The sequence below is a fragment of the Trachemys scripta genome, chromosome 21 (assembly GCF_013100865.1).
Source record: "Trachemys scripta elegans isolate TJP31775 chromosome 21, CAS_Tse_1.0, whole genome shotgun sequence".
Taxonomy (NCBI): Eukaryota; Metazoa; Chordata; order Testudines; family Emydidae; genus Trachemys; species Trachemys scripta.
Window position 1 is genome coordinate 8,049,744 of NC_048318.1, and position 25,674 is coordinate 8,075,417.

The 25,674-nt window shown below is 47.4% G+C and overlaps 1 protein-coding gene across 9 annotated transcripts in view; it reads right to left on the reverse strand.

Annotated features, from left to right (window-relative positions):
• LOC117868524 (opioid-binding protein/cell adhesion molecule) overlaps positions 1 to 25,674 on the reverse strand; it is a 697,025-nt gene that overhangs the window by 82,274 nt on the left and 589,077 nt on the right. For all 9 annotated transcript variants that reach the window (XM_034754557.1, XM_034754555.1, XM_034754556.1 and 6 more), the window contains one exon: positions 9,115 to 9,240. In XM_034754557.1, the coding sequence (XP_034610448.1) occupies positions 9,115 to 9,240 (126 nt within the window). The remainder of the gene's footprint in view (positions 1 to 9,114; positions 9,241 to 25,674) is intronic.

Below are 25,674 nucleotides of genomic sequence, written 5' to 3' on the forward strand. Positions count from 1 at the left end.
GGGAAGTGGGAGGGGCAGGGGCGGGGCTAGGGCGGGGCTCCTCCCGTCCTCTTTTTTTCTTGCTGAAATATGGTAACCCTAAAAATCGGGACATCTGGTCACCCTATTTGTATATGGACATTCCCGCCCAGGCCTGATTCACTACTGCCCGGCTCTTGGTGTCATTATTTATACCTGTGCAAAATAAGTGTAAATTGCTACTGTCCTCCTGACTGGATGGCCTGTTACACCCACGTTGCACAAGTGTGAGCAAGGAGGACCAGTGCACGGATGGGGAGAGCGAGGCCCTCCATTGGCGATTAACTTTTGCTATCTCTATGGGAATCATTCCTGCCAGCCCCCTGATCTTTGTGTTGCTTTATCTGAACTCTTTCCAGGCTGAAAGCAATGTCGCGGTTGTGATCATCACACCAGGGCAGGGGAGAGAGGGAGCATTCTCACTCCGCTCCCTGGTTTGGTGCCTTTGCGCATGCAGATCACAGCTCTACCGATGCTCCTATTTTGGGCTGCTGTTCTACATCACCAGCTCGTGCTTCGTTGGCTGCCCACTATCACCGCCGAGGGCCTGTCTTCATTAGAAATTTGCTTCAAGGTAGCTACTTTGGTACAAACCCCTAATGTAGATGAGCTGCACTGGTGTAAAACGGGGCCTGCACAGAGCAACACTGCACTGGTGTGAGCTTCATTGTCCGCTGGGGCACTGCAGTTGCAGTTAAGTTTTGCATCAGCGTCGCTGCATCAATATGAACTTCCCTTATGTAGACAGGCCCTGAGTCTCTTTCAGCCATGAACCTTCACCGGGTACCTCCCTTCCACTCAGTGTCTGTGGTCTGGATTATTTTCCCCCTAGTTGTATTAACTTGATTATTTCTCCAGCTGACTCTCAGTTTGGCTGTGGTTCCACTCCGTAAGGCCCAGATCCTGCTGTGAGCCCCACCTGGATGCAAAATGTCTGACCATGCAGAGCTCACTGCAGCATCAGGATCTGAGATTCTTTTGTTCTGTTGCCCATTCTTCTGAGATACACGTCGCCCTTTGCCAAGAGGTAGCAGAAGTCCGGGTCCTTGCAAACAGACCTTTTAGGAGGAGGAGAAATCAGTGAAGTGGAGTTTGGGTATACACGGAGTGCAACTGAGTTACACCCATACATCAGTCCTGAACTAAGATGGTCAAACAGCATGCAGGGCAATCTCTTCTTTCAGTAATCTCAGCTCACTACCAATGCCCAGAGAGCAACTCTGCCTCACGCACTGACTCCAGTCAGAGACCAAGGCACAGAGCAAACTCACACAGCTCCCTCTCTCCTTAATCCACCTCTACACACAACCTTGCTTAATTCAAAAGAAGCACAACACAAACAGCACATCTCCCCGGGAGTCAAAACTTGCTTGCACCCCAAGAAAAAAGAATTTGGAAGACTGCACAACAGTGCCACATACCGGTGCCTTCCATAACAAAATTCTCTGTCTGTCCTGGGTGTTCACAACTTCTCCTGCTTTAGGGCCAGACTGTGTTTAGTCCCAGAACAGTTCACAAGAAAGGGGTGTGGGCAAGGAGCATTCTCCTCCCTGGAGATGGGTCATAATTCCAGAAAGTAAAGGCTGCTCCCTGTAGCGCTTCATTCCAAGACTGTGTGAATGCACCGAGTCCAGCTCCTAAACTGAGAGCAGATTGCTTAGCGCTCTCTTGGCTTTGGGGAGGGGAATAAAAAGGGCCTCCCAAGGAAGATATTCCAAAGAATTTACGACTCAATCAAGCAACTCAAAAGGAGCATAAATGGAATTAGTTTTAATATTGTTAAGTTGCAAAAATACAGGCATATGTGCATGCCAAAGCTAAAACGGATGCATGCAGCGAGGGGAAACATATGGGTGCCCATCTGGTAAAAAGCGCATTGCTAGACCTTCCTACACTTCTCATTTACAACGAGAAGCAAAGTTAGTGAACATAAATTTGCTTTGCAAAAAACGTGCAAGGAACAGCTTGCTTGCCCATAACTGTTTTACTGAGCAAGATATGAATAACCTTGATTTCTCATCTCAGCCACACTCTCGGGGGATTAATTAGCCTCTAAACAGGTCTTCGGATGGGGAAACAGAGCGCCTTGGAGATAGGAAGGCAAAAGAAACAGAGGAGGCGACAAGACTAGATGACACAGCAGGTCAATATATTAGATGTCTCTCGTTAGTCATTTGCAATTGTACCTGGTTCAGGTCACAAGTGCGATTACTTTGGTGGGGCTCCACCATATTTATTACTGGCTGATTAGATATTAAAACAGCAAGTAGAAAGCTACTGCTGCTGCACAAGATTGGATCAGGAAAATCCCAGGGCTACACCAAAGCAGAAGGAAGCAGAGTGGGTGCTTTCTGTACCAGTGCGGTCACCTGAACCGAGCGACGGTATGTGGGGGGATTAGGAACAGGGCAGTGTAATCTGGGATTGATCCCCACTGGCAGAGCTGTATGGGGACCAGGTACTGAAAGAGCAGGGGGACTGAAGGGCATGCCTGAAAAGCTTTGCCAGAGCATAGTTTGTGTCCAGCTGCTGATGGGGCGTGGGGTGCATCAGTAACCGAGTGGGGGCGGGGGGCTAGGGATACAATGGCAGAGGGTGCTGTAGCTCAGATAAGATGCATCAGCAAAGTTCAGTGGCTTTGGGTCAGGACTAAGGTGCAACAGAAACGCTGGGCAGGGTTGTTTTTCCCTCCCAGGACCAAGCCCAAATTGAATTAGTGCAATCAGCCTGTCAAGTCAATGAGAACTGAAGGCTCAAAAAATTGTCAGTGCGGAGGCGAGGGGTCAGCAGCTGCCTGTTCAGGAGCAGACCCTACTGTCGAGCGAAGACGCAGCAACGTTACAAAGATCTGCTAGCTGTCTCAATGCCTGGTGCCTTCGGAAGCTACAGATCCCACCAGCACATGCCAATTGTACTTCTCTTTCCCTCCCCGCCCGCAGGAAGGAAACAAAAAGAGTGACACTGTGTAATATAAATAGGAACAGGTGTGGTCTCTGACTGCAGAGAGACGGAAGGGCATGAAACATGGGGAAAAAACCAGTTCTCTCCCTGACACATAGTTACAGTAGCAGAGCAGAACAGTGGGCGTCACGGCTCCTGGGTTGTCTGCCAGTGGCCTCCTGTGTGCTTTTGGGCGAGTCACTCTATATAAGCCTCATTCCCCCATCTGTTATATGATATTTCTCTCCCTCCTGAGAGGGGCTGTGAGTGTGAATTCATTAACGTTTGGAGAGATCCTTGGATTTATCAAGTTTCAATAAAGCATCATTTTTTGACTGCTTCTGCATTTTCCAGGCCCATCAGTGAGCAGAAGTACACATGCCGAAGAAAGACTTGAGCACAGCTCTTCTCGGGATATTTACTACCTGTCCGAAACCCGGGATAAGCCAGCATCTCCTGAGAGCGTTGGATCAAAGGGAATTCGGAAAGATCAGCTCGGTTCCTGCCAGCGACTGAGAGCTCACAATTCCCAGCCATGCGGATGGGAGTTAAGGATGTGCAGCACTTTGCGGGATCAGGCTCCGCATGCAATCTGAGACCAAATACCTGTCTCCAGCTTTCACACTAAGAGACATGCAGTGCTCCCCCTTGATGAGAAGTGTGAGTAGTAATTAAGATGCCTTCAAAGGGGCCTCCAGCCTAGATAAGCCTTCATCTCTCCAGCAGAAGAAGGATCCTGGTTATGACAGTCTAGATACCTGTGATTGCTTTAACAAGAGCATTTTCATCCCGGAAGTATTTTACTAAGGTTCTTTTATGTCCCCCATTATCTTAGTATCTGAGCAGCTCCCAGTCTTTAACGTAGCTCTGTCAGTACCCCTGTAAGGCAGGGTAGTGCTTTGATTCCCATTGTACAGGCTAAGTGACTTGTCTAAGGTCATAAGATCGTAGAAGTGTAGGGCTGGAAGGAACCTCGCGAGGTTATCAAGTCCAACCCCCTCACTGAGGCAGGACCAAGTAAACACCCCTGAAAAGGTGTTTGACCAACTTGTTTTTAAAAACCTCACCACCTCACTTGAAAGCCTATTCCAGTGCTTAACTATCCTTATAGTAAGAAAGTTTTTCCTGATATCTGACCAAATTCTCCCTTGCTGCGGATTAAGCGCTACGCCTCTTGCCCTACCTCCACACAAGAAGCTCACACAAGAAATCTGCAGCAGAGTATGCAATTAAACCCTGTTCTCTCATGTCCCAAATGAAGACTGTAACCATTGGACCAGCTTCCTCTCTATGGCCCTAATTCAGGAAAGCCTCCCTACTCAAGTAATCACTTAAGTGCATTCTTCACTTTGAGCACGTGCTCCTACTGAATTCAAAAGGACTTGAGCATGTGCTTAAAATTAACCTTGTGCTTAAAGGCTTTCCTGACCTGGTGCCTATGAATGGACATTCAGTAGTTGAAAGAGGGGAGGGGGAAGGGAGACAGAAATACTTTGGAAGAAACATTTGCATGCAGCTAGATTTCCATTGGTCTCAAAACAAATAAATGAAAAAATTAAGTAAAAGGGGGAAAAAAAGCCCCTTGCCGGCATTTTCAAAAGTGCCTCGTGATTTCTGAGGCCTTAATTTTGGGATTTTCAACTTGAGAGATTTTTAAAGGGCCTGATTCTCAGAGGACAAGGTGCTCAGCATTCTCTGAAAATCCGGTCCCTGGAGCTGGACACCCAAAACCGGAGACATGTAAGATCACTAGGCCCTTGAGAAAATGAAGGCCTCTGTGTTTAAAGGCTGGGACAGAAATGGACAAAAGACATGGAGTTAAAAAAAATCAAAGCGATAAAAACAAAAAACAAAAAGATAACGATATCAGCTGAGTTGAGCATAGATGGTCAGTCTGACCCTGGAATATCCTCAGCATTTTTCCCTTTGTGTCATGACTTCAATGCTGTATTTAAGTCCCTGGGGTTTTTATTGTTTTTTTTTTTTTTAAATCTTTCCATGTACGGTCTATAAAAAGTGAGTTAAAGCATTTACCAGAAGCCAAGATGCCTTCAAAAAGATCTTCAGGCTTATATAAATATGTATTTAGGATCAACTAAATACATACTGGGGATTTCAAGCATTTGTAAAGATGTCTTTCTTCACTGGTTGCAGAGAGAAATTGGTTTGTGTGTTATACATCTGCACTTGTTACATATATTGTGTTTTGCACTGATTATGTTTTAGTGCAGACAGTAATGGTACGTTACATATATAATACACATTTTGCTACACATTACCAACGTTTTGTTGTGTGTTTATGCTGTACATATGTCGGTAGATATGTTACATGCCTTTGCATGCATGTTTTGTGTATGTTGGCATGTGTGTCATACATTAAATTCTTCTCTCAATTAACATCAGTTTACCTCTAGTATATATCAGGTAAATAACACTATTAGTTACTTTAGATTTACACTGGTGTAACTTGAGAGAGGAATTTACTGTACGACATGTATACCAAAATGCATGTAACAAATGTTCCAAAGTACATAAAGCAAGCATGCCAACACACGTGTACAATTCATGTAACATATCTACCAATACACATACTGTAAAAATGTAGTCCTGGCAGTTATGGTATATGTACTATGTGTGTTTCTGATATGTTTGTCATACATGGTCTGGTACATGATTCATTTACGTGGCAAACATTATTCCCATAATTCCACCTATGCTGTGCACATATGTACCGTGGCTGGATGGCTAATTTTGAAAGGGTATGGGAGACATGGATGGGCCTATAAGCTTGAAAACTATATTACTGGTTAAGGGCCATATTTTGCATTGACTCTCACTTCTTATTCAATCGCATTGGCCCCCAAACTTCCAGATCTGCCTGGCAGTTTAAGTAACAAGTACCAGATCTTTGGCAGTATATTCTCCACTGGCTACTGGGGAATACATAAATGTGAGACATGCTAAAGTAGGGTCTGGTAGGATACTGTCTCTGAGGAGAAGCAGGTGATTTACGATGATCAGTAACAGAGTGATGAGATGAAAGAGCAAACCTATTATGCTAAGCAGGAGCCCTGAATACTGAAATAAAGTAGAGCCAAGAGAAAGAGGATCCTACCGATGCTTGGAATAGATACTGCATGGCTGTGTGCTTAAGGCACATGTCTTTAAGATCTGGCCTGACATTTTAGGAGGGAAGAGCTAAAAGGAGGTTGGTCTCGATGCAAAGCAAGCTGGGGAGCAGGTGCAGGGCTGCCATGAGGCACAGCAGAGATGACTGAATTGAGCTAGGAGATTTAGAGCAGCATTGCAGGAGAGCCAGGAGTGAACAGAAGCGAGTGTTACCGCCAGCACAAACTGACTGGGCCGCTGGTCAGCAGCAGATGGACGTATGGCTTTGGCAGGTCCCATCAGTGGCAGAGAGGCCTTTGTCTGCAGTGCACAGTAAATCAGGTGCCTTAGAGGTAAATATTTTCACCTGCTCTGTTCTCAACAAGGAGGGCAAGAATTATGCCAGCTCCATGGTTCAGTAAGAGGCAGTGGGGTAAGTAGGGCGGTGTGGTCTGGTACACCGTACCAGTAAGATATTTAGAGCCGGTACGCTGTACTGGTAAGATATTTAGAGCCGGTACATTGTACTGGAAAGACACAGGAGGAACAGAATGTGGGGCCACCAGGCGGTCCCATGCCGGCAGCTCCTCCAGCACAGCTGTACCGTCCTCAGCTCTGCTCCCAGCCCTTCCATGCAGCTGCATCTAGCGTCTGCTGTCTGGGGTCTGAACACAGCCACGCCAGAGGACAGGGCTCTTCCCCCGCCCCCTTTAGCTGGTGCAGAATACTGGTAAGAAATGAATTCTACTTGTACTACCGGTAACAGGAGACAGAGGCTTTCACCTCTAAGAGACTGGCTCGTTCCTGCAGCTGTCCCCAGATGAACGTTTGGGGGTCTGAGGGAATCAGTCCAGTTCTTGGTCTACAGAAGAAAAAACATTGGCTCTTACAGCCCCTTGTTGACAGTCACAGCAGTGTGACCAGCCCTGAATGGGACATGGAGGCTGTATTCCTCTCTCACCCANCATGCATTCATGACTGTGGTGGAGCATTCTCAATGTTCACATTGGTGGTTGTGACCCAAGAGCCCCTGGGTGCCAACTGGCAGAGGAAACAGGGTGCATAAGGTTGTACAAGGATCCCTGGGTCAGATACTGGCATAACAGCCCACTGAAGGGTGGTATGGGAGGTCTCTGTTGAGAGTCAGTTTCCCACTCATCATAATCAATGCAAAATGTATGGACAGCTCATGTTTAAGGAGTTATGTACCTATATCGAAAATGATGTTCTTCAAGCCGTGGGGTTATGGCAGCTTGCGAGGAGGTGACGTGCCTTGGAGATGTTCCTGTCAGGCAGGAAGTAACTGACACCAATCTCCCTGTCTGGCCACTTGTGTATCGTTTACCTATTTGCATACTGAGCCAGGTGCAAATTGAGAGATTGTAAAATCTACAAGGAAGGAATTCTACTGGAAGAAACAAACAGCGGAAGGAGGGGTTACCTGTTTATGAAAAGGACAAAGGATAGGTCTGGTATATCTTGGTGTGCAAAGCGACACACGGAATCCTTCACCTAGGAAGCAAACTGACCATATTCATGTCTCATGAAAGAAGGCTCAGAGCCAGCCTGGCTGTAAAGCACTGCAGGGACTTTGGGAAGAGCAATTCTGTACTCGACAGGAGTGTATCTGGTTAATTAAATCTAGGCTCTAGAGTGCGTGTTATGATTTGATTTTGTAACCGTTTGTTTCCAAGACTTCTACTTGCTACAATTTGAATCTCTGTGCTTTGTTAAATCATTTTATACTTGCTGTCACTATAAACTAATCTACGTGCCGCGATTTAAGCAGAGCAGTGATCTAATGTGGAACTGGTAAGCTGGGCTGTGCTCTTTCTTTGGAAGCAGCGGATCAATGAATACTGCAAGTGTCCAGAGGACCAGGGGCTGGACAGTCCAGGGAGATGCTCGGAGGGATCAGGGGTCGGACTGTGACAGCAGGGCCTGCAAGGCCAAGAGGGGAGGCTTGTGTTTGCCATGACCAGTTCTGTTGGGGAGCAGACCCACAACAGCAAGGCCGGCTCCAGGCACCAGCTGAGCAAGCTGGTGCTTGGGGCGGCAGATTGTTTGAGGCGGCATTCTGCCCAATCCTAGGGCGGCACGGCCGCTTTTTTTTTTTTAATTTATTTCGCTCCAGCCGCCCTGTAGGGGGCGGCGGCGCGGAGAACCAGAGCGCCCTGCAGGGCAGTCCTCTTCCTTCCCTCCCCGCCGACCGGAGGGGAGCCCTCGCGGAGCAGTGGGAGGGGCCGCGTGGCAGTGCCCCTGCTGTAGCCCTGGCCATCCCCTTCTCTCTCTCTCCCGCCTGCTCCCTCCCCCACCCCACCCCCAGCCGGTCCCCCTGCACCGTGCCTCAATTTCCCCCTTTGTAGACATGGCACTGACCCTGTGTCTCCGGGGGATAGAGGGCTCCGGGGGATAGAGGGGCTTCATTCATTAGTGTCTATAAAATGCTTTGGGATGCTGGGACAGAAGGGGCTAGCAATATGCAACGTATTATTGTTATGAATAATAACTCCTTGTCCCTCAGCCCATTCTGGGAGCCAATCCCTCCCCCTTGCTAAGCAGGAGCATGGAAGCCTCACCCAGGAAACTAAATAGTTATGACTCTGTGTTTATTTAGCCTCTTTCACCCACAGACCTCAAAGATTTTTTACAAACATTAATCACTTACGCCTTGCAGTGTCCCTGCGGCACGGTGAGGTTAAGTAACTGGTCCCATGCAAGTTCCATGATGGCCATTTTACACATGGGAAACTGAGGCACAGAGGAGTTAAGTAACTTACCCAAGGCCACCCAGCAAATCAGGCAGAACCCCACAAAGATCCTATGAATCCTGACTCCTGCTCTCCTGGTGCCATTCCATCACTACAATTCCAGGAACACTATCAGGAGCCAAGGATTAAGGGCAAAGGGGCATAGAGAGAGAAATACACAGGAAGAAAAACTGAGCAATCCCTCCTGTGGCTAATCCCCTACTGTATTTTAGTGTATCTGTTCAGAACCATTGCAGATGCCTGAAGTCCCAGTGCCCATCTCAAAGCATCCTCTTACCTTTTCCAGACAGGTGCCTCCATGTCACCGTAGGCTCTGGTCTCCCAAAGGCCAGGCACATGAGAGTTACGCTGCTCCCTTCGTTCACCGTGATGTCTGAGGAGATGTTTATAATCTGGGGAGGAACTAGAAAGAAAAGAGAGAGAGAGAGAATGAGGAGAAATTCATGAGAACTGTGTCTGATCCAAGGCTCATCCTTAATGCTTTGGCAATCTCAAGCCTTCCACTCTGGTACAGCACGTCTGAAGTGTCTCAGGGCTGAATTATGCAGGCTCAGAGAGTTTGGAGTAAACCACATTCCTAGTGCTTCCCCTACTACACTTGGGAAGTCTCTACTGAAGTGTCAATGCAATACCAGCTGTTCAAAGGCCCACTCAGGAGCTGCAGCCTCATTCCACAGTCCAAGGCTTGTTTAAAAGCACTGACATATCCCACCACCCAGAAGGGAATCCACCTACTTTCCAAGTACCCTTGTTTCTAAAAGAGACATGTTGGACGCTCTAGGAGCCTGGCCATTTGCATCCAGATGGTTTACACACCCCACAGTTTGAAATACCCGCTCTTCTTGCAAAGTTTGAATAGCACAGAGCGGTCAACTTACTACAACAAAAACATGCCGCTGTTCCCCAACGTTCCTCAGTAGAGCATCGAGGGATTAGCGTAAGCAAATGAAACCTGTCTGGGTTCATCACATAAAGCACATTTTATAGTGATCAGAGATGAACCCGAAACAAACCTCCTGATCTCGTCACCGTAGAACGAGATTTCACAGCTTGGCCCAGAGAATATAACCCCTGGACACTTTTAGGGCCTGATCTAAAGCCCATTGAAGTCAGTGGAATTTCTATTGACTGTGGATCAGGCCCTTACAATGCTGGCTACAGTTACTGCCTTCGGGTGGTACATAGGACCCACGAGTGCTCTGGGTGCTTTGCAGACAGGTGGGAAAACAGGCTTGTGCCCTGCAAGATTTACAGTCTGCAGATGGTGTTTTAAGAAAGGGGAAAGAGATGGAATGGAAGACAAGATTTTCCCTGCCCCCCCTTTCCTAATTATGATTTGGGTTTTGTTTTGGTTTTTTTTAATGCTCAGTCCATTTGCTCTAGGGTGCTGTTCTTGCTGCTTATGATCCTTGTCTGTTTGCTGTTGGGTTTGTAACCCAGGTCTGTAGGCTTTTTAAATTTGCTGCCTTGCTTTTTAAATCCTGATCCATGTATAGGCAGTTACTGACGTGGCTCTGTCCACTCACAGAGTGGGAAGAGTTTTTTGTTTTGTTTTTTTCCAAACCACGCCCTGCTGATTTGATTTGGGACACAGTCCAGGACCTCAGCCACCTGCTACCCTCCCTGCCATAGAATGAGTGCTTGGGAGTAGCACAATTCCCCGCCCTACCCACCTGAAAATGGAAAGCCTGAGATGGTCTTTTCAGATGACCCTCTCCCCTCCCAGAGCCCCCCATCCTCCTCCCCCTCGCTCAGCTACTCCCAGAGAAAAAGCATTCAAATCCCTTTCAGCAGCTGTTACTTTAAAAAAAATAGCCATGTGACTCCATTCTTGCCCTGGTAATTCAGACCCTGTCTGCTTTGCAGCCTGCCTGCTCCTGGATTCAGTGCCACGCCCCTGGCTGGGAGTCCAGGGCTGCAGCACCACCACAAGTCCTAAGGTTGTGGAGACCATCCCAGAAGACCCCTTCCCACAGCCCAGGCCTGAGGTCATGCAGGGATTATCCCCATCCCTTCATGATTTGAGCCCATCAAAGCCATTTGTTTATTCATTGCTACCTGGCTCTCTAAGAGGCTTGCAATGATATTATACACCTAATGACAAACTCATGTCTCACCCAGCAAACATAGCAGCCAGGCACCCACACTTCAAAGCTCTCCTGCTTCCAGACCCTCTTCTCTCATCAGCAAGCCTAATTTCTGTTTCCCATGCCTCTTAAAGAAACAACGTCCAAAACATCACCCCAGAGAGGCCCAATGCTGAGCCCTCTTCATTTAAGGAAGAGGGCTGTCAAGTCTTACAATGCTGGCTCTGTGGCTCAAGCTGTAACAGTTCATGCTTTATGCTCACAAGGTCCCTGATTCAATCCCCACTATGGCAGTTATCAAAGAAATAGCTGCAGAAAATGGGGCTTGATAGTTGTGTGGAGTAAAAAAAAATTCTGAAGGGCAGAGTTTCTCAATGTGGGGGTTAGTGAGGCTGCTGAAAGAGGGGTCATGACCTTCTTGTCCTTTCCATATTGCTGGGGAAGGGGTGCTCCCAGCTAGACCCTGGTTAGATGGGAGGGAAGTCCTTAAGTAGACAAGGCTGCACGGTAGTAACTGGTTTAGTTCTAGGGATAAGTTGCTATCTACATGTGGAGTCAGGAGTGCCTAGACATTTTGGTGAGGTTATTAATTAACAATCCAAACAAACAAACTTACAAGAGATTGGCCAGAAAAGGAACCAGGGAGCTGGAGTGGGCACTGAATTCGGTTTCCAGCTCAGCCATACACGCCCTGGCTGACCCTGGGCAAGTCACTCAGGCCAAACTTTTTAGAAGGGACCCCTGATGTTTTATGCCCAAACCTGAAGGGCCCAAAGGTGCTAAGAACCCACAGCTCCAAGGACCAGCCTGTGAGAGCTGGAAGACCTCCGCATACCCCTGGCTGAGAACCACTGCATGTGATAATTAGGACCTAATTTGGGCAGCCAAAGATGGAGGCCTCCAGACGTAAAGGCCACTGGGGCCTTAAACCTGTTTTGTGAATCCCAAATGTTCAAAAAGGCAAGAGTTGTACAGATGAGAAAGCTGAAGCATTATTTTGAGAGAGAGAGAGAGAGTGTGTGTGTGTGTGTGTGTGTGTGGGGGGGGGGTTCTGAGCCTTTCGGGTGCCCACATTTCAAGCTTTTCTTCACACCCACGAAGACTAGGTTTTCTGTTTGAGATTCCCCACCAGAATCCCTTGGCTCCAGGACTTGTGGCTGTAAGTAAAACACCAAATATGCTGAGACTCGGTAACATTTCAAGGGATGGCAACGCTCTCTCTCTCTGAGCCTCAGTCTGCCCTTATAGCTCTGCCCACAGGGAGTTGGTGAGGATAACTTCCTTTAAGTTTGTGGGCTCCTCAGACACTACAGCAATGAAGGCAAGCACCTAGCTAACCAGGCAGGTTATTCAAAATGTTCATTTAAGAAAGCTTCATTCTGTAGTGCTGCAAAGCAGTGGGTGGTTGGAGGGAAGATCTCCAGCCATGTGGAGGCTCAATTCTGACTCTCCCCTCTCAACTGCTGGGAGCAGGAAGAATTAAAAGCTGTTCACGATGCCCTGAAATCACCCGGGGAAAGATATTTCGTTTTCACTCCCCACTCTGCTGCTGGCGATATAAAGCCTGGCAGATTTAAAGGATGGCTGACATCTCATGGCAAGCTGAAAAACATCCAATGAGGAAATTATTCAGCCCTCTCCATCCTAAATATTCTGTATTTCTCTCCACTGGCTCTTTATTACAAAGGACACTGGCGTGAAAACGTGTTCTTCAAGGATTCATCTGTGTCTCTGCTGTTTATTCCCCACCTGAAATCATAAGCTCCTGTTTGCGCCTTCACAGCTGGTTGCTATGGAAGTGATTATGTCCTTGGTGTCTTTCCCTCCCACCATAAAGCAGGGAAGGAAGACGCTAGTTCAAGGAGAGGATGGATGGTCTCTGCCAGGACAGGACTGGAGTCTGTTAAAGGCACTGTATAAAGAGCGCGGCATGACTGAATAGTTTGGTGGTTTATATTTAAATGAAGAAGGTTTTCCAGGATTACACGGCCATACATGGAAGATAAACTTCCTTTTAAGCACAGGTAACTGATCCATCCTGCATGGAGGAGGCGATGTATAAGCCCTCGCATGGTATGTTCTTCCGGGCAGGGACTGTCTCTTGAATAGGTACCGCTCCTAGCACAGTGGGGCCCTGAGCTTGGTTACACCTAACTCCTAGGGAAGCTAGACTCCTTTGAGGTGGCGACTCTGCTGAGAGGTCTGCATTATGCAGCGCACAGCTTTAAATCCCGGGCCTTGGGCAGCAGCACCCAGAACCCTGCTGCTTTATATCATGTCATGTCAGCTCAGAGCCTGTTCTATTTATGATTGCGTCTCGCCCCTGTGTTGTATTTTGTGGCGAGAGATGATAGGGAATGAGAACAAATGATTATGAATTACAGGGATATAAATACATGCCATGAGGCTGATGACATCACAAACTACTCGCGCTTTGCTCTGGTGGTTTATAATGATCGTTTCCAGAGCATCTCCTGGCACGTTTATTTATAGCCTTATTCACAGTTTCCCTAGTCTTAATGTGCACAAGGCATAGAGTCTATTAAACACTGAAGAACAAGAGGTTACTTCTTGCCCATCCTTCCCTTGGCATCTCCCTTGGCTCCCATCCCAGTGTCTATTGGGCAAGGTACTGGCTTGATGGCTCCGGAGACGGGAAATCCTCTCCCCGCACATCCTCCCACCCTAACGGGAGTCTCTCTGGTCTGCTCCCATTTTAGTCTCTGCTGAGCCTGCTGGCCAGGTCCTGTCACAGTGGTGCTTTTCTGACATGCACACTCAGAAATGGGCCAAGGATGGCAAATTAATTTCATACAGAGCAGGCACTTCTGGCCATTAACTGGTGCTGGATCTGAACCACTGACCTAGAGATGAAAGCCCCTGTTACCAGCTAAGGCCTGGCCTCACCACCTCACTCCTATCCTATTAGCACCTGCTTGTTCGACTGTCTCACTAACTCCCCCTTGCCCCTTTGCTTTAGTACCAGCTCCTCCTTCTTTCTTCAGTCTTGACCCTCGCTTTCCTGCTGCTTCTTCTTTCTCTCTCCTTCCCCTACCCTATTATCCCTCTGCGATTCCTTCCAGCTCGTGTGTCCTGCAGCCTCCTTGCTCCTCTGCCTTCTCTTCACCCCATCACCATCCCTCTCCCCCCACCCCCAGCTCCTATTCTGCAGGCTGGAATGGTGATTTCTTGCCACCAGCAGACAGGTGTGAGCAGAGCTGGCGTGGCAGGGATGTGAGAATCCCAATCAAGCCTAGAGGCATTGAGCCATTCCCTAGTTACCAAAGGTCAGCAGCGTTAGTCATAGGACCAGTTGGGAAAGATCTAATGGGGGGGAAGGAGAGCAGAAGTATTTTTGCCTTTAATTTCTATGAGAAAGGCATGGGCACCCAAATCTCCGTGTGGGATGAAATCAGAGCAGAAAGTAGGTGTGCTTATTCTATGACTCACCAGGGTAGCCCAATCACGCAGGGAAACACCCATGGGTGTGGGGCTGAAGACAACTTGGGTGGGTAAAAAAAAGGCAACATCTGCCCTAGAATGGATAGTTTGGGTTTGTAAAAACAGGAAGCTCTCTGAAGTAGAAAATAAAAAGGCTGAGATAGTAGTTACAGGTAGAAGCTCTGTCCTCATGTCACATGGCTAAAGCAGGCTGCATGGGCGTGTGGTGAAACTTCCTTCCAGCTTAGAATACGCAGAAAGAGAGATGTAGACTACAGGTATGTAGAGAAGCTCCCTGCAGAGCTAGACGCCCCCGACTGGCCCTAGAGGCCCGATGGCCAGACCTAGAGCTCCCCGTGTGAGTGTGACTTTCAGGAACAGCTTCTGATTTTGCACCCATAAATCAAGATGTCTAAGTGCTACCAGTTATGCCTGCAAGATCAAAGGCTGGGGCCAGATGCTGTGAAATGCCAGATACAGGGAGGGGGTCAAGTCCACATTTTCCAGCTCTGTGCAAAAAAAAAGGGCTGAAAATTGCTGATAAAAACATGATAACTGAGTCTCATTACAGCTAAAGACAAGTCTCATATTTTAGCATTTTTATTAAAGCTTTTTAAATTACTGAGTGTCTGGTATATTCAATACCAGCCTAAGTGATTTATATTAGTCTATCCCCAGATACTCCATCTAATAAATAACTTGGCAATCTCCTAACCCATAAATATCCCTGGCCCCGGCAAAAAGCAATTAAAGCATGTTAAAAAATGCTGCTTCCCAGCACTCCAGACTGCAATGTCATTGGATGCTTCACCTGGAATATTTCACACCACTTACTCAGGCAAAAAAGAAAAACAAACCCCACATACACACAAAACCCCACCCTGGCCAAGTTCCCCCCATCCAAAATTTATGCTTTGGCTCCAATTTAACAACAAGCTGCATACAAAACCATTTTTTAATGTTTAAACATGTCACAATGATGCAGAGATGTTACCGAGGAAAACATTATTTTCAGCAACAAGTGTTTCTTAGCCGCCTGAGACAGCTTAGGCTGCTAAAATATTGTTAAAAACCACTTCGGGAAGCAGTTGAGCCAAAAAACGTGCTTAAAATGCTATGGCATTAAGCACCAAGACAGCAGACTAAAATGTTATTAAAGGTTCCTTCCTCGCCAGCCCAGAATATATTTCAGGTTATTAAAGTTCAGGCGTATGCCAGGTAAAAGTCACCCTTATTTATGAGGGGAACTTGGAGTTCAGCGTTATATGCTTTAGTGGCACCACCTCTAGGAAAGTCCCTGATTCTTCCCTGCTTTCACCAGGACGATGAATGGGAACCTCTTGTGTACTCTGGATACTCCAAACAGAAGTTCACGGTAAAGCATCTGTAGGTCATGGAGGGTTTCACTGTAAAATGTAATTGAATTCCAAGGATCTAGTCCCAGTGAGCTCTTGTGGGACTTATCTTAGAATTATAAGGTTGGAATGAACCTCTGGAGATCATCTAGTTCAACCCACTGCTCAAAGGAGGACCAATCCCCACCATTTTTTTTTTTTTTGCCCCAGATACCTAAATGGCCCCCTCAAGGATTGAACTCACAACCTTGGGTTTAGCAGGCCAATGCTCAAACCACTGAGCTAACCCCTGCTCCTCAACTGCTAGATACTTTTCAAAAGACCATGATAAAGTCTTCCAGGAAGACATGCTTTCTTCTAATACTGATTAAGGAACCTGAATAGACATGCAGAGTACATCTACACAGCAATGAAAGACATGCAGCACCGCAACTGAATCCGTGTCAGCTGACTTGGGCCAGCAGGGCTAAAAAAAATAAGCGGAGACACACAGGCTTGACTGGATTCCAGGCTCTGATACCCAGCCCGAGCCTGCATGTCTACACTCTAGTTTTAGCCCCGCAGCCTGAGCCAAGCTGACCCGGGCTCTGAGTCTCACCGCCATGGGTTTTTTATTGCTGTGTAGAAGTACATGTAGGGGTACAGACCCAAGGCCGGGGGGCTTGTGTGAGGGCTCTAAGATAGCTGTGTGGACAGTGCTTTGAAGGTGCTGCGCAGGCTCTGAAGCCTAGGAAGGGGGGTGGGTGTGGCAGACTCTAAGCAAAACATCTTTAGCCCAGATTCTCAAAGGTATGTAGGTGTGTTCTTATATACCAATTTCAATGGTGGGACGCGGAGCCACTGTCCTTAAAATTAAGTTCACTTCCTGTTTTTTCCAGAAGAGTTTTGGTCTAGAGCAGTGGTGGGCAACCTGTGGCCCGCGGGTTGCATGCGGCCCATCAGCGTAATCTGATTGCAGGCCGCGAGACATTTTGCTGACGTTCACTGTCCGCAGGCATGGCCCCCCACAGCTTCCAGTGGCCGCGGTTCGCTGTTCCCGGCCAATGGGAGCTGCGGGAAGCAGCAGCCAGCACGTCCCTGCGGCGAACCAGCACACCCAGGAACGGTGAACTGCGGCCACTAAAAGCTGCGGGGAGCTGTGCCTGCGGACGGTCAATGTTAGCAAAATGTCTCGTGGCCCGCAATCAGATTACCCTGCTGGGCCGCATGCGGCCCGCAGGCCGCAGGTTGCCCACCTCTGTTCTAGAGACTAGGATAATGAGTGGGTGGACTTAGAGGAAGTGGGGTCTAGTCCCCGCTCTGCCACTGAACTGCTGGGTGTCCTTGATAAAGTCACTTCACCTCTGGGTGCCTCCTTTTCCCCAGCTTTAAAACAGGGATAAGTCCCCTTATTGTCCTTTAAGATCTAGGGATGTAAAGCATTATACGAGACCCTGAGTCTAACGCCTGGCCTGGGTTCCTGCTACAGATTTAAAAAGGAGTAATGGGAACCATTGTTAATGTCAGACAGCGAAGGCCTCCTTCAGCCTGGAATTTATCTCTGACTGTCCTAAGTGAATTACCTTAATTTACAGTCATATTTACTGTCAGACAGGCCAATTCCTTGTAAGCAGGCACAGATCCACCCAAGTCAACCCCTTCATGTGTTTCATTGAAGTCAATGGGGTGGCACTCGCAGTCTGAAACTTCCTTCATGCTGCGAGATACCTGTGTGGCCAATCCCAGGCCACAGTGTTGGGCAACACAGGAATTTGTAAGGAAAGGGCTAACCCTAGTCTGTACCATTCACTTGTCTTTGGAACGGGCAGAGGAGAGGACCTTGGACTGAATGTGGAAACAAGGAGACATTTGTGGGCTCAAATAGGTACTTAGGGTAGTTTGAGCACCCAAAGGTAGAACTGCATGTCCTAAGGCAGGGACATACGTGAACGTTTAACAGCAGCTGCTGTGATGTGAGCCCTCCAACCCACAGAGACAGGACCATGGATGCTCCTCCAGCCATTAAGGTGAAGTATCCTAAACTGGGTTCTAGTCTAGTCTCTATAGCTTCTTATACCATCCTCATCATCGTAGTACCTGAGGTCCTCCCAGGAGTGCACTACATCTGTTGTGTGTTCGTTCTCTCATCCTTATCCTGGGGGAGATGTGTGTGAAGGGGAGTGTTTAGTTGTGGATTTTTTTTTTTTATGATACACACACGCACACATGTTGCTCCATGATCATGTTGGAGAAAGCAGGGTAAAAAAGAGGTACCTTGCACTTGGAGTGAAAAGTGGTGAGGTTTGTGATGGGCCTTAGTGCTTGTGGGAGATCATTCCACAGGCTTGGGCTGGCCCCCAAGAAAGCCGTCTCCTGTACAGACAAACTTTCCCCTTATAGCCGATAGTTCCACTGTGCCAGAGGAGCAAAGCGGTCAACCGCGCTCTTCCTCATTGAGCTTTAGTGGCTCTTTTAGATATTCTGGGCCCAAGCCATGGAGCGCCATGCAGATAACAATCAAGACCTTGTGCTTGATTCAGTATTCTACGGGAGGCAGGTATAAGGAGTGGCAGGCAGGTCTGATGTGCTGGCAGTAGCCGGGTTGCTGAGGCGATGCGCTGCAGTGTACTGTATCTTTTGGCTGGTGTGGCTGGCTCTGGGGAGTGCCTGAGCAGTGGACATGAGGGTGCCCTAGGGACCACCTGAGCAGCAGCGGTCCTGGGGCGGCTGGAGCAGGGGCCCCAGGGACGCCCAGAGGCCGTCCAGAGAGTGATCCCAGGAGCAGCAGCTGGGGGACAGTCAACCCCCAGCACTGGAGCAGGGCCCCCGGAGCAGCTGGGCCCCTGAAGTAGAGATTTAATCATGGGTATTTTTTGTAAATGTTTTATTTATTGCCCGTGACCTGTCCGTGACTTTTATCACAAATAGCTGTGACTAAATCGTAGCCTTAGTCATCCGTGGTGAAAGACAGGTAGAGTTGTGTCATCTGCATATTGCTGGCACCGGATTCCACATCATCCAGCCAGTTCACCTGGTGGCTGCATGTGGGTGTTGACTAGAACTGGCGAGCCATTCACTGCTCTGCCATGGGAGAGGATTATATCCCCTTCTCCTTGCCGATTTCACCAGTGTGCAAGCCCAGCTGCTCAGACTGTGTGCTATGGAGAGAATAGGCCCCTCTTTACATCTCCCTCTGCTCCTCTTCCCAGCTTCAGCCTGGCAGCAAAGCAAGGAAGAGACTAGTTCCATTTTTGCTTGGATTGCTAGCAAGGCCTTGGAAGGGACTACAGGGCACTTGCCTATAACAGAAACCTCCTCCCACCCAACCTGTGTTTTTTTTTTTTTTTTTTTTCCACTTGGTTTCTGATTAAACTTTTTACGATGTTGCCAGTTCCTTAAGAAGAACAAACTGCTCTGGAATGACCCCAGTAGAAAAGCAATCTAACAGCTTTTGCTCTGCAGGGATTTGCCAGTGTGCTCCCTCCTGCAGATGTTTGAGCAAATAGGACTTTGCCCAGGCAAGTGATTTATAATTTAAAACCCAAGGGGGGGAAAAGGAGCCAAAGATTAATGCCCCTCAAATGCCAAATGCTAACCAAATTTCCATTCCCAGCGTTCCAAGTCAAACAGCTGCTCCACACCCATCTAGCTCTGTTTATAGAGTTTATTCTTTTTTAATTATTGTGATAGTCCCTCTTGGTGCAAATCTCCTCTGAACAATCTCCAACACAATCCATAATTTCTCTCTCTCTCTTTTTTTTTTTAATTTGCAAAGAAATTAATTGACGGTGGCCCGAGCCCAGACAGCAGGTGAGAAATTTAGTCTGTTAAACGGGGACTTGCCAATGCAATCTCACAGGGAATCTGGAATGTATCAGGATGCACAAGTAATTCCAGGCTCTCTCTGTAACCTGCAAACTGGGGATGCATTCCCTCAGAAAGGTGACCAGGTAGTTCACTTCTGCAGTCATCGGTGCAGGGCAGAAGGATTGTTTGCACCGATTCAGTTGCCCCAGAAGTGGAATGTATCTAAAAAGGCACTACCCTGATGTAACTCCCTCTGATAGACATCTGCCTTGGATGCAAACCAGGATACCTTGTGTCGATGGGTACCCAGAGAATCATCAGTGGAAGAAAATGTGCATATGAACACAGGGCAGTTCCCACTGACAGAAGGACAGTGCCACTGGTGGAAGACAGGGCCTAAGACTTTACCTAGAGTGAAATATTCTCTAACAAACTTTCGATAGCTTGCCTATGCCTGGCACAAAAGAAGCTATGAAGAGATAGGCCAGCAGTTTCTTCAGTGTGGCTCAGTCAATACAGGGTCTAGTCTCCTACGGGCGCATGTTCTTATATACCACAGGGCTAGGAGGGTGCTGGACCTTTAGAAGAATCGTCTGGTGAGAAAGGTGTTAAATTCATAGATTCTAAGGCCGGAGGGGATGACTGTGGTCACCTATTCTGACCTCCTGTATAACACAAGTCAGAAATCTTCCCCAAAATAATTCCTAGAACAGATCTATTATAAATGCTCTAGGAATTATTTTAGGGAAGTTCTATGGACTGTGCTATATAGCGCTCCATGCTTTCTACCATCCAGTTGGCTGGGAGACTCCCTCAAATACACAACACATTGAGGTCCCTCCTGCCCAGAGAGAAGCGAAAGATCCTCTGGCACTTTTTAGAAAAGAGTAAAAGGCATGAAACCCAAGCTACTGTTCCCCCTGTCTATGAAATGGGTGACATCCCTGGAGAGCAATGTTCTCCCTTTGTTCATAGGACAGGCACCAAAAAAACAAAACAGCTTGTACCTTAGTCTTGACCCAGAGGGTGATTCAACTTCCATGACCAATAAATATGCTCTATTGAGACAGAGAGCAAAAGTACCAATGGGTATTTAAAATACTACTTAGCATTTATCCTCCGTGGAGTTCAAAGCACCGTGCGAAGGTGGGGAAGTTAATACTATTTCCCCCAGTATACAGATGTGGGACAGAGAAGTGAAGCCATTTGGGCAAGGTCACATATATTGAGCCAGTGACAGAACTAGAACACAAGCCAGATCACTGGTTCCCAGTCCAGTGCCCTGTTTATGCAGATATATTCATATACGGCCACCATGACCATAGTATGCAAACACTTCACAAACATGCATTCACAATACAAGGCCAAGTGCTAGTCTCCCCATTTTACGGATGAAGAGCTGAGGTGCAGAGATTTGCCAAAGGCCACATTGGAAGACTGTGACGGAGATGGGAACAGAACACAAATCTCTCCAGTCCCAGTTGAGTGTTTTAACTACAACACCATCCCATTTCTCCTATCTGCTGGGCCAGCCTCTTCCTCCACCATCAGTGCCGACTGCAATAACAGCTGTCAAGATCTGAGTACGTATCCGCTAGGATCCGGACTGACGCCCGCCAAGTCGTTGCACACATGATAATAAGGAGCTGTCCGACAGTACCAATTTTCAGTCACTACCGCTCTGGCTCCAGATTTGAAAGAAGAACCAAGAGGTGAAAGCCTTCAAAGCAGTATCGCCAATCCCCTTGAGCCATCCCGTTCCCCTCTGAGCTCATCTCTTCAATAGCTTGTCAGCGCCGAGCTGCAAGGTTGTGGCAAATAACTCATGTTTGAAAAACAAAATGAAAGAAGTCAGGAGGGAGATGGAAAAGTTTTCAGGGTCACGAGACACATTTGTGGGAAGCTTTTAAAGTAGAATTTAAGAGCAACTGAGCTGTTGCCATGGAAATAGGTAAAAGCTAATCCATTATTTGTAACCTTTGGATTCCAACTGCACCCAGCTGGGGGCATTTTGCTTTTTTTTCCCCTCTCCCCCCAAAGCTCATCTTAGAAATTATTTAAAACCCCCAAATTAATAAAAGAAAAGGGGAAACAGGACCTAACTTCTTAACATCTTTATAGAAGAGTCTTTCATGGGAAAGGGGGGAGGGAGAGAGTCTTTAAAATAAGAAAAATATAAAGACTACGTGAGATGGAGCGGAACACACCCTATATTAGCACCTAATTCTACTCTCAGATGCGCATCTCTCTGACTGTAGACAGTGGATACTGACCCCATTCTCTCCCGCACCTCACAGTCACTAGCAATGAAAAGCACCTTGAATGTCTTGTTACACATATTAATTCCTTATGCTTAACAATCTGTTCCACCTTGTATTTTGCCGAGAGACTCTGAGACTGGAAGAAGAGCTGGAAAGCTTGTCTCTTTCATCCACAGAAGTTGATCCAATGACAGATATTACCTCACCCATCTTGTCTCTCTAATATCCTGAGACCAACATGGCTACAACACTGCAGATCAACACCTCTGCACCCGAATGCACTGCTATAGAAGGAACTGTTCTTAAGCGATTGTTAAGCTCCCATAGGTTTCACTCTGATCTCTACTTTCCTCTCCAATGGATGGTGCAAGGACCATGTACAACAACCACACTGCCATAACTGGATCAGCATCGGGGTATGGACCTTCAGTGCTAAGAGTGTGGGCTTCTGCCACTTGGTGGAACTCCACTGCTTCGTAACAGGAGTAGAACCTTCTTTTATGTGGAACGGCCACTGGAGAGGGACAAACCACCATATGCTTCCAGTGTGAGCTACTCCCACATCAGGTAGCCAAAGGCTTCCCTTTACCCCTATTCTCCTTTCAACAAGCACAGTTATTTTGGCCGCTACCAACACAATCGCTTCACTGTTCACTTTAGAGCCTCTGTGTCCCCCTTTTGGTACCCCAGGATTGTTGGCAGAGGCGGCATAGGGTCCTTTACCCATTTGCCTGGATCCAAGCCACTAATTAACCGTCTTGTACTGGTGGAAGCTGCCTCTGCGTCACAAATGTGCGTAAGCTGAGTGCTTTGGAAGTGACTGTCAATTCTTGGCCCCCTGCCACAGGGTAGCTCTAATGTGTCTGACAGGTTTTTACAAGGCAGATTTCCCTAAGTGGAGGAACCCATTTGCTCCCCTTCTATTCAGGGATTTTTTTCTCAGCACACTGGCCCGTGACGGTTGCCCAGAAGTGAAATGTGCATCTGTGTTCTCTTGTGGAATTTGTTTTGCACCTTGTCTGCCTTTGCCGTCAGATTTGCTTATGCACGTTGCAGTGCCTGTGGATCCTGCGCACACATGTCCGGTTCGTGTTCGCAAGCCTGTTTCCCTTTGTCTCTCGCACTCACGGACCGCTGCAGCTCGCAGATAGGCAGTTCTGTGTGGACAGACTTCGGGACTGGGAGGGGCCGACTGGTGGGTCAGCCAGTGTATAAAGAACAGAGTGCGTAGGAAAAGCTCCTGCTGCCCCCGATAACAGTTGGCATGTAGGCCGTTGCCCCTTTTCAGCCTTTTAGAATAGTTTGGTGACTGCAGCTCATTTTTCCCAGTCTGCCTACATGCTTCCTTCCTCACCGGTTTTTGCACTCATATTCTGCCCTCTGAGGAAACCAGGATGGATAATTTGTTCTCTCGCTCTTTATCCGGAGGCTGCATAAAATGTTTGCACAACAATCCCCAAGCACAGTCAAGGCAACAACTGAAACCAGCCCAATCATTTCTTCTCAAGAAAGTTTATATGAAGATATACCTATCTCATAGAGCTGGAAGGGACCTTGAAAGGTCATCAAGTCCATTCCACTGCCTTCACAGCAGGCCCAAGTACTGTCCTGACAGATTTTTGCCCCAAACGGCCCCTCAAGGAATGAACTCACAAGCCTGGGGTTAGCAGGCCAATGCTCAAACCACTGAGCTATCCCTCCTCCCATAGCTTGCGGTTCTCACCTTCAAGGTGGTCAGTGTGCTGGGCCCAGGCTATCTAACAGACCACGCAAAGCTCCGTCCTGGAGCTGTGGTAACAGCTCCAATTCCCAGGCACAATGGGATTTTCTATCATAAGCTTATCTGTTCAGGAGACAAGCTTTCCTGAGGGCCAGCCCAAGACTATGAAATGAACTCACCCAGAACTCAGGGTCATCGCAATCTTCCCCACCTTCCACTCCAAGTGCACTTCTCTGGTTTGCGTTCTTTAAACAGAGTGGGCTTCAAAAGAAAGAAATGAAAACAAAACCCTACTAAAATAAAACACCCCAGTGCACACACAACTCTCCTCCCCAGGGAGAGGATGAGAGAACAAACCATATCTGACAGATGTTAGTCATGTCACAATGCACAAGTGGAGGCACTCGGATACTACAGTGGTGAGGGTGGCATAAGAACCTATATACAATAGAATAAAATTCTCCAGGCAGAAGGGCTATTCCAGCTCCATCTTAAAGCCAACCCGCACAACAACCTTCCACAGTCTTAATGGTAACTGATTCCACATTTGCAGAACCTTATAACAAAAAGCTTTTGTCCATAACTTGTATTCATTTGAAGGTATGACAGTTTCAAAGCCTCTGTAGTGTATAAGCTGGGCTTGTTGAATGTAGCGTATTAAACAGTTCACTAGGCTTACAACAGTTCAGAATGTTAAAAATAAAATTGTACCAGCGGTACTGTCGTCTCTGCACTGGAGCAAAGCAGGCAATTTTTGAATAAAGAAAACAGCCGCATTTGTTGGAGCTAACGAACAATGCCAAATGACACACCCTGCGCATAATATACAAACTGCATTGGGAGAGCTCATTAGACTGCATTATTATCATATGCAGTATTACCATCGGCAAGAACTGGCTTCCCCGCTGATGCATGCCTATTCTCAGCCAAGAGTGCTAAGTCAAACTGCTACTTAATCTATAAAGAAACTGGAGTTTAACATGGTCACCCATATAACCTGCTACAAAAGTCGCGTCAGATCAGAATGATCTCCGCATTTATCGTTTTTAGGACAAAATGCAAGATTAATCTCTCTCTCTCTCTCACACACACACACACACACACACACACACACACACACACACACACACACACAGAGTCTCTCCTACTCCCGGTCTCAGAGAAGAGGAAAGAACGCAAGGCAATCTGATATTTCTCTAAGGTGATCAGATACTATGGGGATGGGTGCATTATAGGCATCCAGAGAGCTCAGACAGATATGACAGAATCAAAGGCCTAAATCTTTAAGTCAGTCAAGCTCTTTCTCAAATGATAACATCCAGTGAGATAAAACTGTCAATGACCGTCTAGTTCAATGACAGCCTAATTCAATCTGAATTCAACACTATGATTATTACAGTGTGACTATTGCAGTGTGGGCCAAATTCTCCTTTTGGTTATATTCAAACAGGTTGGTTAAACATCTTGGGGCTGGATGGATTAGGAGATTAATAAAGGGATAGAGAGCTTTCCAATGCCAGGTCATACTCCCAGGCTAGACTCCAGCCCAGGGTAGGTGGTAAGGACTGTGATTAAAATTTGCTACCATCTGATGGTTGTGTGCGGCGACCTACCAATGTGTGTCATGAACTGGGTGGTCTCACCCCTGCTTCCAGCAGAGAGGTGACGATTTCACCCCCACACCATTCCCAGATGCTTTCCTTGTTGCCAGTCACAACAAAGATTCAACAGAGAAAAAGGTCCCTGGAAACTGAATCGCCATCTTGTCACCTAGACATGGTCTGTTTGGGTCAGGCCTGAGGCACATCAGCAGGGGGCTGTGTGGCGAAACTTGACGTGATCGTCTGAGCTGTGGTTAAATAGGAGACTTCAGAGTCCAGGGCTGGAATGCCATGACTAAATTCATTGTAGAATAGTGGGGTGGAGGGGGGGAAGCAGGGCAAAATGAGATAAACTTTTCTGGTGGTGAGTTGAGCTAAATTGAAAATGACTTTCTCTGTAGCAGTCTCTTGGGTAAGAATGGTGCTAAACAGGCACTGAGTCAGTGCTGCTAAATCATTTCTTTACAAAAAAGGAGGTACGGGAAAACTCCGGCTACATACAGCAGACACCTGGAGCCTGCCGCCTAGCCTCCCGCGAGAGGGCATCCTCCAGTCATGGAGATTTTCAGGGCCTAAAGAATTCATC